Source organism: Bison bison, unplaced genomic scaffold (assembly GCF_000754665.1).
Source record: "Bison bison bison isolate TAMUID 2011002044 unplaced genomic scaffold, Bison_UMD1.0 scf7180017864472, whole genome shotgun sequence".
NCBI classification, from domain to species: Eukaryota; Metazoa; Chordata; class Mammalia; order Artiodactyla; family Bovidae; genus Bison; species Bison bison.
In genome coordinates, this window is record NW_011495033.1 from 10225102 (window position 1) to 10242064 (window position 16963).

The window sequence follows — 16963 nt, forward strand, 5'->3', positions numbered from 1 at the left end:
TCTTGGAGCCTGCCTCAACTAGGAGTTGAACTGAGAGAGAGAGGAAAGACCTCAGTTTAGTGTTGGGGAAAGAGGGCCACATCTGTTAATAACTAGGTATTTATAAATTATCAAAAGATATTGAGATGGACTTCTGAACAGAGTATATGTGAACCAAATATAGATAATCTCTGCAGTGGAAAGTGCTCATTGTTAATACTGGAGTGTCCAGGACTGAGTTTGATTTGAGTGTGAAGTTGAGTACTTCCTCCTCTAACTGTAGGGTGCATTACCTTTCCAGCTTCAGAATGTATTATGAAGCCACCTTCCTTTGGTCTTTTTTAACTTAGTCCGTGAGGCAAGTTCTTAACTCTGCGTTTTTAAGAAAAGAATTTTTTTTTTAGAAAGACCCATGAAAGTCCGCCACAAGAGTAAGCCAAATTTGGATGCTTTTTTTTTTTTTTTTTTTACCTATTTTAGAGTATAATAATAGTGAAAAACTTTGGGGAAAAGGAGTTATTTCCATGGTTTTAATTTTTTTCTTATATTTTGACACTTCCTTTTAAAAATTTGAGTCAGAAAGAAAATTAAACCATTGAAGGTGAAGATTTTGAATAGAATTCCTGAGAGATTACTTTCAGTAACTAAAGTATGCTGTTGGAGGGGGCGGGTGTGGAGATTGCATATTGAGACTAAGAAAGTGTGGGTCTACCCTTCAAAATATTGTGTTTTCCAGAGCATAATGCTTTAGCAAGTTGAATAATACTTGGTTTGCAAAACCTTGTGTAATCATATTATGTTTTAATTATGATCTGTGCTAACTAATTTGGAAGAAAGATTTTGGTGTAGCTTCTGTCTAGCAATAATATCAGTTGCCTTTTGTTTGAAATTTTCTTATGCCAGTCTTTTGGGTTTGGTGAAGGAATTCTTTTGTCAGTGGAGTTTAGTGGTAGAGTGGTCCATCTGGGGCTGCTTTAACTCCTTTCTCCTTTAAATCAGGCTGCAGAAAATGAACATAACTGTGCATAAAACATAATCACATTCATAAATTGAACAATTACTCAATAAAAGTAACACTACTTTTTAGGGAGAAAGTTTTGATAATACATATAATAATATAAACTCACAGTAAATATTTGAAGGACTATATTCTCTTCTGTAAGTTCCAACAAACCAAAAAATACTATTTTGTTTGCCCCCATGCCAAGTAAAGTGAGATGTGGTTAGTGCCTGACTTCGCACTTCGGTGTCTGAGAAATTATTCAGATGTATTTACATTTTACAGTCACTGTTTTTCTCATTAAAATCCCTACTGATTTTTAAAAGTAGCTGATGAACATGGTGATAATTTTGTCAATATCGAAAAAGCTGGGCTAAATCCTAAAGTAGCTCAAAAAATCAAGCCATTTTAGTTTTAAAGAGCTTCCAGCTTCGTTTTTCCATCAGTTGAATGCTTTTCATAAGTAGTTTTGGAAAATGTTGGCTGTATAGGGTCACTGTATATGGGGTGATATACATAGGAAGTTCTCCTGGGTGCTGCCCTCTCCCTTGTGTGGCCCAAAGGCCCCAGTTGTACTTGCCATCTTCTGTGCGCATTTAATGTTTTTTTAATGATGACCACGTCCCACTGTATGTCTTGGCACTATTCCATGGCCTTCTGCCTCCTCCAACTAAAAATATCCAGAGGATTACCTTTTTTTTTTTTTTTTTCCCAATTGGACTTAAAACACTGACCCAGAAACCTGCAGGTGCTGACTGATAGCCTGACGGCACTTAAACCTTAGATTTACATGGATCTGTACAAATGAAGAATGGTCGGTTTCTATGCAGGTTGGAAAACACTGGAAGGCGATTAAGCAGCAGCATTTTATGCCCTGTCATGCTTACACTGTGACCACTTTCATTCCTGTTTTCTTTAACAACACCACCTGGGTGTTTGATCCTTAAGACAATACAGTCAAACCATGCTCTACAGTTAACAGAGACTGTGAACATGATTGATCTCAGAAGGAAGAATAAGACCAGAAATGGACAGAAGTTTAAGTGTATGAATATTTCATGACTTGCTTTGGTAAAACGGAGTTTGGACTAAAGCAGTATTGGAAATTCCTTAGTCCAACAAACATTTTTATTGCTCTGTTAAACACTGAGGAGTGCTGGAATTTGCACATGTATCTCTTTTCTTTTTCTAAATGCTTTTCTCAAAAGCTAATAACTCTTTATCACCTGGGCACATGCTTACAGCTTTAGAAAAGATCCATGGAAATCAGCGTGGCCTTCTGCATCCTGTAGTGGCAGCTCACATTCTTTGTTCCAAGAAATACCTTGTTCTCATGTACAACATCTGTTCAGATGGGATTTGAATAGAGGTTGTGGGAGAGACTGATGGGGTTACTTGCCAGCATAAGCAGGAAATCCATGTCTTGATTTGAGACCCACGATGGAAAGCAGATTGTGTAGTTTATTCCTCTGGCTTGGTAATAGGACATTGCTGGTTGCAAACAAATAAGTATATTAAAGCACACGATTTGGTGCATTATCTGTGTGCAGTTGCAGTTCAATCCAGCACAGCCCAAGAGTTTTCCAGTAGAATTGGAAACATAGTAGTGATTCTCTATTCCTTTTATTATATCCATTCTGTTTTCTTTTCCTTTTTCTCCTGCAGTTTTCAGAATTCAGCTGTCAAATTGAAAACTCACCTACAGTAACTTCAGTGATTACAATATAAAAATGTGGGTTATTCCATGTTGTTTTTCCATCACTCATGTTGTAGGTTTTACAGAATCTTTAATATTTTTGAGACTAACATACAGTAATACATATCATTTGATTGCTTAGAAAACAGAACTGTTAATGTGGGAAATGAAGAATTTTATTGGTTTAACCTATGCTTAGTGAACTGATTCACCACATCAAAAAAAAAAAAAAAAAAAAAAAAATGGTTTACTAATATTCACCATGCCAGGAAATACAACTCATTTTTATATTGCTTATAAAGTGCTATGGTTTAGGAATACAGTGTTCTTATGTTCCTTATATAATAGCAGTACTTCCTTTTGTGTCCAAATGAATTGCACTTTATTAACTTATTTTTTTTTTAACACTGTCTAGCCAATAAATAAGCAAAAATAAAATTTAAAAATCAGCCTTGAGGTTTAACTTTCATATATCCTGTATAATTACTCTTCATTATTTTTTAGAATACAAAATATTTCCATTTTAGTCTTTTGATTGGTCATTTCCGTGAGTTGTTCCAAAAAGCGAAATATTGTGTTTATCATTCATAGTAAAAATAAGATTTGTTGAAGACCTAAAGTATTACACAAAATACTTGAAAGTTCTTCAACTAAGGTATTCCCTTAGTGTTTATAATGCCTTTTACCTGATTATATTACAATCATTTCTGGATTTTTTTTCTTTAACTTGTTTTTTCTTGTTGCATAATTGCACAGAAGGATCTTTTTTATTACCATAGCAACTTAGTTGTGGTTGAACAAGAGCTTAACTTTTTATTAAATTTATCTTTGGTCTCTATGAAAATTGCTACCAATTTAGTAGATGAGATTCTAGGAGTAGTTCATAACATAGCTCTTCAAAGAGCTTTCTGGTAGGATCTAATAATAAAAAATTTATGTTGTGACACTTTCTTCTGAATGAACCCTTTGCAGACTCACTCATCTTGTGTTTAACTGCATCTGCCCTCTGATTGAATTTCACTTAATTTGAGTCAGGGAACCTTCTGATCCCTTTAAATAGTGGGGAAAACAGACACTACAGCCAGAGACTAAGAAGGCATTCTGTCTAAAGTTTTGTTTCATTCATTCTAAACTGTATGTTTTCACCTAAATCTTTTTTTTCCCCTCCTGTTTATATTAAGTTAGTGCCCTTTTCCTAATAGGGTTGAGAGAGAAACTTGGGGTGCACTGTTAGAGGAGCAGTGTCATGAATGGCTTCCCTTTCATAAACCAGGCGGCATCGCTGTGTAAGAGAAACGAGGAGACCCGGTGCTGGCTCACGTTTTAACTGAGTTATGAGAATCTAGGTCACAGAACTTTTCGAGCATTTTCCTCGTAAGCCCTGCTTTTGGTTGTCAGAGAGGGAGTCTTGCATTTGGCTTTCTTACCTGGTAGACAGTGACCAAAATGAGACCAAACGCATCTCGGCCAGATTGAATGGACCATGGTGCTGGAAGGTGGCTTCTCCACACCAGTATGACTCAGCCCCAGCTGGTTTGGCTTCAGGAAAATGGGCAAGAAATTTTCCCTACTAAGACCACCAAAGTGATGGGTTGACTTTTCACATTTTACTTTGAAACAACTCTATTTTAAGCCCTAAGGCAGGCAGCTAAATTTCACATTGAGGCTGGTGGCAGCTGTGCTATATAATAATTGCTGTGTTGCTTACTAGACTCTGGGCTGGTCACTTTACATACACTATCGTTAATGTCACAACACAGCCCTTCCAAGTGCCTGGTCTTTTTTTTTTTACATGTAAGCAAGCCAAAGTTGAGCTGTTACATAGCTCGCCTAGTATCGCCCAAGTGGTAGGTGGCACAGCTGGGAGCTGAATGCAGGTCTGTCTGAATTAAAAACCTGTATTCTTTTTGCTGTTTGGTGCCACCTCTTAAATTATTTAAATGTATATTAAGCGTGTAAAATGAGTCTTCCTCCCCAGTGTTTCTTTCTTTTCCTTTTTTAGTGAGGAGGTTACACATAGTTGAAAGAGAAACAAGAGCCCAAGAGGACCCAGACCTTTGATTCTATTTGTTTAGAGGCTAAAGTTAGCTTAGATTGATTTTTTTTTTCCTCATACTCCCATCACAGCAGTATGACGTCCATAGTGACCAAAATAACAACTGGGTAAGTAACTACTTAATTAAAATCTCATATTTGGCCTTGCCTAGACAGAAACTCCTAGTAATTGATTAAAAGTTAGCTATAACATTTTTTTTTACTTTAGTTTCAAGATAGTCAATTTTTAATTAGTGTGTCATATACATTTCATATGAGCATGTTATAAATGAACATGTTCCAATGAAGTCAAAACGTGTAAGAGACTTGTTTGGGGCAGGGAATATTGTAAATACATTTTCAAGTTTACAAGTGAATGGACATTTTATTAAATGACCCTATCCTTCTATCAAACAGTATATACATTGGTGGATGAACCTCCTGTCTTTTTTTTTTTTTTTTTTTAAGAAACTGTCATATAGGAAGAAAAGGACTCTTTGTTACTAAATATAAATGCCAGCTCAAGGCTAATGTAGGTTTTTAAAGATCAGATTTTACAGCCCATCTCCTTTAATTTTAGTACAAGCTCTAAATTTAGTCAATTCCAATATCGCATGGAACTAATCAAAGACGCTAGACATTTTGCTTCTGCAGAGTTTAGGGCATTTTGCCTACATGGTGAGCTTGCCTCTAACTGTGGGGTCTTATTTCCCTTTCAGATATAGAGGACTTAAAATATGCTGCTTTTGGAACCTACAGTAGCAGTTTTGCAGTGAGCACACTTACGAGCTCTGACTGGTCAGACAGGGATGATGCCTCTCAGGGCAGAAAGCTGTCCCCATTTGTCCTCTCAGCAGGAAGCGGAGCCTCCGCAGCCGCCTCGGTTCTTCAAAAGAAAGAGACTTCGTTCGGCAGTTCCGAAAACCTCACCGTGGCATCTCTCTCCAAAGTCACAACCTTCGCCAGCGAGGACCCTCTTCCAGAGACCACCTTCCTAGCTTTCGCCAATTTTAAGGACGTGATCCCGCAGGCCAGCGAGCCAAAGGAATACGAAAGCGGGGACTTCAGGGATTTCGCCAGACAAGACCTGCCTGTAGGCGAGCGGAGCCAAGAGGCCATGTGCCTGAGCCCGGCCTCCAGCAGCGCTTCTCACGACACCCCCAAGGAATGCACAGATGACTTCGGAGAGTTTCAGAGTGAGAAGCCCAAAATCAGCAAATTTGACTTTTTAGTGGCCAATTCACAAGGCAAAATGAAATCCAGCGAAGAAATGATCAAAAATGAGCTAGCAACCTTTGACCTTTCTGTTCAAGGTGAGTAGCTTTCAACACAGATTTACATCCTGGTTTCTTCCACTGCATTTAAATGTTCGTTCTTTCTTAGAATAAGAAGGTGGTCCCTGGGTTAGCAGGAAATATATTTTCCAATGTTTAAAATCAGAGTCTGGGACAACAGACTATAAAAGAGGGTTTCCCTGAGACTGAACTGAAATTAAACCAGTATTCATCAGATGACAGCTTTGGGGGTTAAAATTAAGTGCAACACACGGTCAATTTGTTGGCTCGTTTTGGGGAGAAGTGTGCTGTGTTAGAAGAGCCAGAGAAATGGTTTGACCCCCTTGTGGGCCAGTGAGTTCTGCTCTTGATCCCTGGCTACAGAGTATATCTTTTCATGCTGAGGTGCCATGTAGTACCTGTGGATCTGAGTCCAGTCTGCAGACCTGCTCTGATTGACCCACACTCAAGGATTTCTAATGTGTGAAGCAGTTGCCGATGCATAAAACCATGACACTTCACAACCTGGATTTCTGGCTTTTCTTGGAAAGGCATAGTATCTGGCAGTCCTAGGCCTGTGTTCCCACCTCTTGATGATCAGCTGGAGCCGAGTAGCATCATCCCCTCCAGCAGATGATGTGAGGTCTGCCCTGTGTCATGGTTCCCACTATGTTCCTCTCCAGCTGATCTGCTTCAGTCATTTCCTTTGCCCACCTGCTCTCTGAAGGCATTTGAGTTTGCCCCTTTGGTTTTAATCCCACCCTGACAGAAGGGCTCATTGATTTCTGTTCATTGAGAAGGATGGAGGAAGTCAGTACCAATCCGTAAGTGATGACTGGAAAAGTGCCACACTCTTGCACACTGATACTTAGAAAGACCCTAGTCCTCCAGACTCCAGTGATCCCACATTCAGAGTTATGGAAGTATTGTGACAGATTAAAGAAGCGTAATGGAGAAAATTAACGGCAGGGGACTCGGGCATGAGAAAACAAGGGAAAGTGTTCAGCGTGCCACTTGCCAGACAGGCTGAACGAGAAGTGTGATTATGACCACCTCCTGACACCAGCATCTAGAGAAGAGGGTCGTGTGAGCAGGGAAGAGCCTCTGCTTGGATTAAGCTGAGTAATCAGAACTTTTGTGCCGTCCATCTCCCCCAGGATCGCACAAGAGAAGCCTGAGCCTTGGTGATAAGGAAATAAGCCGCTCTTCTCCTTCCCCGGCTTTGGAGCAGCCTTTCAGGGACCGCTCCAACACGCTGAGCGAGAAGCCTGCCCTGCCCGTCATCCGCGACAAGTACAAAGACCTGACGGGAGAGGTGGAGGTGAGCGGGCTCTGCGTCCCTGGGGCCCCGAGAGAAAGTGCTTGCCTCTGTCACCTGGGGAGCGAGGGGCAGACCGTCCCAAGGCACCGGGCATGAGATGTGTCATTAAATAAGTGAGAGCATGGTGACCTTAGCCCCGGATGAAGATTCCTCCTAGATGTGACATCACTGAGAGTAGTTAGTGACCCTAAAAGTGGAATTATTCCTGAGACCTCACAAGGAGGGAAGTGTTTCTTCAGGGAGTTCTTTTTGAGCATGTGGACTTTATCATCTTAGTGGTAAAACCTCAAAAGGTGGTGTGGGGGCGGGGTGGGGGCGGGGGGACTTCCCTGGAAGCCCAGTGGTTAGGGCTTCACCTTCCAGTGCGGGGGATATGGATTCGGTTGCTGGTCAGGGAGCTAAGATTCCACATGCCTCATGGCCAAAAAACCAAGACATTACAAAAAAAAAAGAAAAAATCAGAAGCAATATTGTAGCTAATTTAAAAATTGGCCCACATTTAAAAAAAAAATCTTTAAGAAAAAAAGAGGACAGATGTGCTGGATCCTCTCACGGTTAACGTGCGTCCCATGCTGCTTCCTCCTCCAGCCGACACTCGGAGCATCCTCCTCCCCGTCCTGTCAGACCCGCGCTCACTCGCACGCACAGCTTCCTGACTGTGGAGCAGGAAGCTGTGGTTTGATACTGGCTCTCGTGCTAGACGCCTACGTGGTGTGTACCTTTAAACAGGCTTCCACTATTAATGGAACAAATGAGGCAACGTTTACGAAGGGAATCCACTAAAAACCATTTCCCTCCAATTTACAAGTCATGTGTTCAGAAGTTACAGTTATCAGGAGCTATCAGTAAAAATCATCATTAGTGGGTTCAGAAGGTCAACTGCACTTGGATTAGTGATTTTCATAGACGTGAAAGTAAGTCTTCAGGACTCTGGCCTGACAGAAGTCACAAGTAGGGTTCCAGGCTTGCCTGCTTGACCCAGTTCTTTTTATAAATTTCACAGGAGAACGAGAGGTATGCATATGAATGGCAGCGGTGTCTGGGGAGCGCTCTGGAGGTGAGTCTGTCACATGTGTTCACACATCCGCATGTGCCTCTTGTGTCATCTTGCCTTCTTGGTTCCTTTGGATGGACTCGGGGCGAGCTCTGCCTTGATGGCCTTGCACTAGGAGGACCTGTGTGTAAAGTTACACAGAGAGGCTTCTTCCCCACCTATTGTAGCAGACCCCACTCACTCACTTACGGTGCCCTCTTCCGTCACTGAGTTTAAGGTGTAACAAAATGATATCATTATCTCTGCCCAAGTTAAAATAATATTTAAGCTGAAGAACCCTTGTCTTTCCACTTCCAAAAAAACGGAGGCTTGGTTCGTCAATGTCAAAATTAAATTCTGAGATTTGTTTCAGCATAGTCATCTACATACATCAATCAGTCATGCATTTTCACACCTTCCAGCTTTCTGTTGGGTTTTCTACTAATAGTAAACTGCTTTGTAATGACTTTTCCTGATTATGTAAGGTGATGTGATTTCATTTCTTTATAGGTCATTAGGAAGGCCAATGATACTTTAAATGGAATCAGTAGTAGCTCTGTATGCACAGAAGTAATTCAGTCAGCTCAAGGCATGGAATACTTATTAGGTATGTGCTTTCATATTATACTTCTTCAAAATCATGACACTTTGTAGGCTTTTCAGTTGTCCCTATGTCAAGTAGTTTAATCTAGATCTCTCTAAGCCTCATAGGACTTCACTAAGTAGCTTCTGCTTTTATAGATAAGACACTTAAATCCTACCCAGAAACGACTATTTGACTTCAGGTCTCTGTGGCCAGGTTTCCCAGTCCTTGTTATACACAATGTAAAGTCACATGTTACTGCTTTATCAAAGAGTCTGAACTAGATGAGGCATTAACATTAAATCATTGGTTTAAAAAAGAAAATTAAGTTATTGGGTCCCCAGTCAGTTCTTACCAGGCTCTGTTGAATTCTGCCTTTCTACCCCTTACCAACCTCACAGATTCCTTAACTTCCTGGCCGCCTTCAGCTCTCACACGTCCCAGTCTAACGTGAAATCTCAGTCCCTGTCCTCAGTGGTCCTCTCCTGCTCAGGGTTTGCCTGTCGCCAGAACCACAGGCACTGGACTCTCTCTAATCTTCTTCAGACCTTTACTCAGATGTCACCTTCTAAGTGAGGTCTTCTCACCCCTCTCACTAAAAACCGTGTTCCCTCTCTCCACCCTGTCGCTTGCTATCCATCTCCCTGCTTGATTTTCTCCCTAGCCCTGTCACATTTACTATCTTAAATATTTTACTTTCTGTTATTTGTATCTGTTATCTGTCTGTCTCCACTAAAATCCGCCTCCAAGAAGGGAGAGATTTGGGTGTGATTTGCTTCCAGCTGGGTTTCCAGCACCTCGCCTAGTGCTGGGCGCCCAGTGGTCACTCGTGTATACTCTCTGGGTGAGTGGCTCTGAAGGCTGTGAGCCCTCCTTATTCCTGCCTCCTGCTCTTGTTCCTCTTTCGTGCTCAGACAGGCATAATTCTGCTTCATAAACAAATGTTCACCAGCTCATGGGGTGCCTATCTTTCCCTCTAGTAGTTTCCTAGCATGAAAGATTGACTCAGAAGCCCCCTCACTTGGCTCAGAGTGGGCAGCAATTCCTAACCTTCCCCTGGGGAAGGAAGGACAAGCCGCAGTGCTGTATATAGGCTGAGCGTGTACCACTAAAGACCCCCTGGCATTCTTCCAGTTCTTTCTGGAACAGGCTAGGGGAGGGGTTGGGTTATGCCTGGCAGCTGTCCTTAGTCTTTGGAGACCTTGGTGTCTCTCATCCTTGCTGGAAGAATTCAGCCATAATTCAGAGACCACTAGAAAAGAACCATTCTGTGTCCTGTTAAGTGTGTAAAAGATACATGAAGCCACAGACTTTGTAAATCTTTGAGCATTCAGAGGAGTGAAATATTTCTTAATTACAGGCAGACCTGGGAGATACTGGGGCTTCCCTGATAGCTGAGTTGGTAAAGAATTGGCCTGCAATGCAGGAGACTCCAGTTCGATTCCTGGGTCAGGAAGATCCCCTGGAGAAGAGGCAGGTTACCCACTCCAGTAATCTCGGGCTTCCCTTGTGGCTCAGCTGGTAAAAAAAAATCCACCTGCAATGTGGGAGACCTGGGTTTGATCCCTAGGTTGGGAAGATTCCCCTGGAGCAGGGAATGGCTACCTACTCCAGTATTGTGGCCTGGAGAATTCCACGGATTATAAAGTCCATGGGGTTGCAAAGAGTTGGACACAACTGAGCGACTTTCACTTTCACTTCACTGGGAGACATTGAAGGTTTGATTCCAGACGACTGCAGTAAAGCTTATAGCTCAATGAAGCGAGTTGCATGAATATTTTGGTTTCCCAGTTCATAGAAAAGTTATGTTTACCTTATGACTGTATTCCATTAAGTGTGCAATAGCATTATGTCTGAAAAAACCTTAAATTAAAAATATTGATTAAAAAAGGCTAGCCATCATCTATCTGAGTCTTTAGCAAGTCATAATCTTCCTGCTGGTGGAGGCTCTTGCCTTGATGTCGATGGCTGCTGGCAGAACAGGGTGGTAGTTGCTGAAGGTTGGGGTGGCTGTGGCCATTTCTTAAAATAAGACAAGTTTGTTTCACCAATGGACTCTTTCATTGATGAACGATTTCTCTATATAGTATGCAATGCTGTTTGATAGCATTGTACCCACAGGAGAACTTCTTTCAGAACTGGTGTCAGTCTTGAAATCTGTGCTGCTTTCTCAGCTTAGTTTCTGTAATATTCTAAGTTCTTTGCTGTCATTTTAACAGTCATCACCAGGAGTGGATTCCACCCCAAGAAACCACTTTCTTTGCTCATTGTTAAAGATTTATCATGAGATTGTAGCAAATTAGTCACATCTTAAGGGTCTACTTCTAATTCCCTTGCTGTTCCCATCATGTCTATGGTTACTTCCTCCACTGAAGTCTTGAACCCCTCAAAGTCAACCATGAGGGTTGGAATCAACTTCTTCCAGATTCCTCTTGTTGATATTGTGACCTCTTCCCATGAATCCTAGATGTTCTTAATGACATCTAGAGTGGTGAATCCTTTCCAGGAGGTTTGCAATTTACTTTCCCCAGATCTACCAGAGGAATTACCATCTGTGGCAGCTATAGCCTCTTAAAATATATTTCCTAAAGACTAAGACTTGAAAATCAAAATTATTACTTGACCCATGGGCTGCAGAATGGATGTTCTGTTATTAGCAGGCATGAAAACATTAATCTTGTTGTATATCTTTATCAGAGGTCTTAGGTGACCAGATGCATTGTCACTGAGCAGTCATATTTTAATCTTTTTTTTTTTTTCTGAGCAGTAGGCCTCAACAGTGAGCTTCAAATATTCTGTAAACCATGTTGTGAACAGATGTGTTATCATCCAGGCTTTGTTATTCCACTTCTAGAGAGAGCACAGGCAAAGCAGATGTAGCATAATTCTTCAGGGCCCTAGGATTTCTGAAATAGTAAACGAGCATTGGCTTCAGCTTAAAGTCCCCAGCTGCGTTAGCTCCTAACAGGAAAGTCAGCCTGCCGTTGAAAGCTTTGAAGGCAGGCATTGACTTCTCCTCTCTAACTATGAAAGTTCCTGGATGGCATCTTCTTCCGATAAGAAAGCAGTGTCGTCTACATTGAAAACCTGTTGGTTAGTGTAGCCACCTTCGTTAATTATCTGAACTAGATCTTCTGGGTAACTTGCTGCAGCTTCTGTATCATCACTTGCTGCTTCACCTTGCCCCTTTATGTTATAGAGATGTTATGGAGATGGCTTCTTGCTTTAACCTTCACGAGCAACTTCTGCTGGCTTCAGACTTTTCTTCTGCAGGTTCCTTACGTCTCAGCCCTCGTAGAACTGAAGAGAGTCAGGGCCTTGTTCAGGATGAGGGAATGTTGTGGCTGGTACGATCATCTCTCCAGAGCACTCAGACTTTCTGTGTATCAGCAATATAAGACTGTTTGCTTTCTTATCATTCGTGTGTTCCCTAGAGTAGCCCTTTTGATTTCTTTCAAGAGCTTTTCCTTTCTTTGGAAAGTTGGTTAGCTGGCACAAGAGACCTGTCTTGTCTTTCGACATGCCTTCCTCACTAAGCTTAATCATTTCTAGTTTTTGGATAAGATTCCTCTTTGCCTTGAACACTTAGAGGCTGTCATTGGGTTGTTAACTGACCAAATTTCAATATTGTTGTGTCTCAGGGAATAGGGAGGCCTGGGGAGGAGATGGGTGGAGCAGGTCAGCGGAATAGCCAGAGCACATGCAGCGTGGTTCATGGTGCCCCCAGACAACTACAGCAGTAACATCATAGACCACAGGTCACCATAGCGAATATGGTGATAATGGAAATATTTGAACTACTGTGAGAATTACCAAACTGTGACAGAGAAGCAAAGCGAACAGATGCTGTCAGGAAAATGGTGTTTATAGACCTGCTTGATGCACAGTTACCACAAACTTTCAGTTTGTAAAAAAAATTCATATATTTGTATCTAGAAACCACAACAGAGGGAACTGCAGTAAAGCAAGGTGTGCCTGTGTGTTATAGTGATCCTGACATTGCGATTCTTTTAAACTGTTAATGTTCCTATTTCAGTGAGTATAACATGTATTTCCCAAATTCAAACAGAGGGACTCATAAAGATGCCAGGAAAAAAATAGCCAATATTTGGTTAATGTCTGCTGTTGTAAGCCTTTTACAGTTTTAACCAGTTTAACCTCTTCAACCATCCTTTGAGAAGGTACTATTATCCCAGTGTTACATTTGAGGAAACTGAAGTACAGAGAGGTTTGCAACCTGCCTGAGGTTACACAGCGAGTAAGTGGCAGAGCTTGGACTTGAATCCAAGTGGTATAGCTCTAGAGTCTGTGCTCTTACCAGGGAGTTTATACTGCAGCGTTAACTGTTGATGGCTCCTGGGCTTCCCTGGGGATGCAGTGGTTAAGACTCCACACTTCCCAACCTAGCTGTTCATTGGCAGATGAATGTGTAAGAAAGCTGTGGTACATATACACGATGAAATATTCAGCTATTAAAAAGAATGCATTTGAATCAGTTTTAATGAGGTGGATGAAACTGGAGCCTATTATACATAGTGAAGTAAGTCAGAAGGAAAAACAGCAATACAGTATATTAATGCATATATATGGAATTTAGAAAGATGGTAACGATGACCCTATATCGAGATAGCAAAAGAGGCACAGATGTAAAGAAGAGACTTTTGGACTCTGTGGGAGAAGGTGAGGGTGGGATGATTTGGGAGAATAGCATTGAAACATGCATATTATCATATGTGAAATAGATTGCCAGTCCAGGTTCGATGCATGAGACAGGGTGCTCAGGGCTGGTGCACTGGGATGACCCTGAGGAGTGAGGTAAGAGTGGGGTTCAGGATCGGGGACATATGTACACCCATGGCTGATTCATGTCAGTGTATGGCAGAAACAACTACAATATTGTAAAGTAATTAGCCTCCAATTAAATAAATTAATTTAAAATAAATAAATAAAAAGACTCCATGCTTCCAGTGCAGGGGGCGCAGGTTCAATCCCTGGTCGAGGAACTAAGATCCCACATGCCGGGGGTTGCGGGCCAAAAAAAAAAAGTTGATTGATCCCGAGGAATAGGCTCCCATCTGTCCAGACGCAGTCCCTGTTTCACCTCGGACATCAGCCAGCAGTGAGGCTGCCGTGTCTTGTTATCTCTTTCTCTTCACTCCAGCACCTAACTCTTCCTCTCTCACCCCGTCAGGTGTTGTCGAGGTGTACAGGGTAACGAAACGCGTGGAGCTGGGGATAAAAGCCACTGCGGTGTGCAGTGAGAAGCTCCAGCAGCTGCTAAAGGACATCGATAAAGTATGGAATAACCTAATTGGCTTCATGTCACTTGCCACACTCACGGTAAGCCCACGAGACAATTCAGCAGTTGCTTTCCTTGAAAAAACCTAAGCCATAAAGCTGACTGTATGTTCCTTTGATTGGAGGATGAATCCAACTGGCTACAGGAGGAGATGTCCCTCCTGTAGCCAGTTAATGTTATAAATATAGAAGGAGATACTAATAACATTTGTGCTGTTAGTGGGATAGCACCAGGTTGGCCTCCAGGCCCATTGTACCTAAATGAGAGTGTAGCTACAGAAAACATTCTCTATCTATATCCTTAAGCCACTGTTTTGCAAAGCGTTGATTTGAGTTTCTCCCTTTACATTTCTAGTTTTTTCCCCATTAGTGTCCTTTTAAAAAAATGTTAATATTAATTGAAAAAGATAGTGCACCTGAACGTTCATACCAGCACTGTTGACAGCAGCTAAGACACGGAAGCAACCTAAGTGTCCAACACAGATGAATGGACAAAGAAGACGAAATACTACTTAGGCACGGAGAAAGAGTGGAATTTAGCCATCTTCATGTGGGTGGACCGAAAGGGCATTATGCTGAGTGAAAGAAGTCAGAGAAAGACTGAGTCAGAATGATGTCACTTATATGTGGAATCCAAAAAAAAACCCAACAAACTAATGAGTATCACAGAAAAGAAGCGGACTCACAGAGAGACAAACTAGTGGTCACCAGTGAGGGGAGGGAAGCAGGGACGGGCAACAGAGGAGGAGCGGATTAATAGGCACAAACTGCTATGTAGAAAGTAGGTAAGCTACTAGGGTACGTGGCACAGCATAGGGAACATAGGCAGTACTGTGTAGTAACTATGAATGGAATATAACCTTTTAAAATTGTGAATCACTGTTACATAGATGAAACTAATACAATATTCTACATCAACTATATGGCAAAAAAAATTCTTTTTAGACCTAAGTAAAACAGACAGAAGACTGTATGATACATCTTGTTGCTGTCCTGTGGTTCATTGAGCCATTTTACTTTCTTAAGGTCTTGAATTGTTTTCATTTTTTCCCATTACGAATAGCTTTACTCTGAATATCATTAAATCAGTGACTGTTTCCCCTTTGGATGGTACAGTCTCTGCAAGTGGACTTAAATCAGAGTGCACGGTTGCACATGTACATGCATGCCTGCGTGTAGCTGCTGTCCCACGTGTTATGTGGATTTCCAGGTAGCTTAAGGCTAGTTGACAGCAGTGCATAGAAGCATACATTTCCTTACGTTGTGTTCTAGCTTTGTCAGTTTCTCAATTTAAAAAGTGTGTAAGCAATTCCCTGAAAGTGTTTTTTAAATTTCTTTCATTTCCCGAGGGACTGTCTAGTGTCTCAAATGATAATTTACTATTTTTATTTCCTTTGTGTGTAAGCTGATCATCTCTCTCTTTTGACCGTTTGGCCATATATTCAGTGAAATACTGTTATTGACCATACACATTTCATATTTGTAATAGATTTATTCACACACACGCATATGTGCATAAGATGATATCAGTTAATTTTTGCCTCTTCGGTTTCTTCCACCTTTTTTTTTTTTAATATTTCACTGGGCAAAGCTATTTTATTTTTATATATTCATGCTAATTCAGTTTGTCTCAGATAATATCCTTTTTTTCACAATAGTCAAATTTATCTTCCTTCCACAGCTGGAATAAATGCGCAGTTCCATTTTCTTGCCTTCTTTCCCCACATTGAACCAGGCGCCCCATTTCTAAGAGCAGCCAGCTCTCTTTGTGCCACGCTGCTGGGCGGGAGGACCCCTCGTCGCCCAGCAACCTGTCTGTCATCAGCGGCAGGTCCTCGCCATTGTTACGTTGCTTCTGGTTTGTAATATTAAGTTCCGAAAGCATTTGAATCATTTCCGAAATCTCTTATATTATTCCTTTGGGCCATTTTTCGATTTATAACTTAAAATCATACTGTTTGGATAATTATTTTTTAAAAATACTATTGTGGCCAATACAATAAGAATTGAAGTATGCATATTTGAAAAGAAGAGATAGAATTGTTTATTTGATGATAAGAAATGCCTCCAGAAAACTGAATTCGAGAGGTTAAATTTAATGAGTTTGGCAAAACTTCACCAAATTCTCATATATTAACAATAGGAAAAAAACATAATAAAAATGGAAACCTTTTTTTTAATGTGGTAAATCATTCAGGCCCTTACCACTTCTGGCTGCATAGCTGCAGTTGCTGGCTCGCTTTTTTATCCACAGTCGATGTGTTCTACACACCACTATCTTTCGGGTCTTTCTAAAATGCTAATCTGATTGTGGCATTTATATCCCATTTGAAACCCTGCAGTGACTCTCCCTGGTCTTCAGGGTCAAGTTTAAACTCCTTAGCTCAGTGTGGGAGGTCTTTTCCATCACTTGGGCTGCCCTGGCCTGTCTTTCTCTGTTAAATCGCTTTTCCCTCTGGACTCTGCGTCATTTTCCCCAGAAATCATCCCAAGAGGCCCTCAGTCTGCATTAGATGCCCCTTCCTGTGTGTGTCCATAGCGTGTTCTGGTCAGGGAGGCACTTCCACGCTTCTTGGTGCTTGTGTCTTCTTATTTCTTGCCCACTAGCTTCTCAGCTCCGTAAGATCAGGACTGTGTCCTTTTTTTCTGTTTGTTTAACTGAAATATAGTTGATCTGGGGCTTCCCTGGTGGTCCAGTGGTTGACTTGGCACTTCCAGTGCAGTGGACGTGGCTTCAATCCCTTG

At 41.4% G+C, this 16963-nt stretch overlaps 1 protein-coding gene across 8 annotated transcripts in view; it reads left to right on the forward strand.

Annotated features, from left to right (window-relative positions):
* The window catches only part of SYNRG (synergin, gamma), an 87995-nt gene that overhangs the window by 53177 nt on the left and 17855 nt on the right, over positions 1–16963 (forward strand). For 7 of the 8 annotated variants that reach the window (XM_010861537.1, XM_010861539.1, XM_010861543.1 and 4 more), the window contains 5 exons: positions 5429–6022; positions 7141–7304; positions 8308–8361; positions 8848–8944; positions 14112–14260. In XM_010861537.1, coding sequence (XP_010859839.1) covers positions 5429–6022; positions 7141–7304; positions 8308–8361; positions 8848–8944; positions 14112–14260 — 1058 coding nt within the window. Of the gene's footprint in view, positions 1–5428; positions 6023–7140; positions 7305–8307; positions 8362–8847; positions 8945–14111; positions 16945–16963 lie in introns of those variants that run through there. The other variant, XM_010861542.1, reaches the window with a different exon arrangement.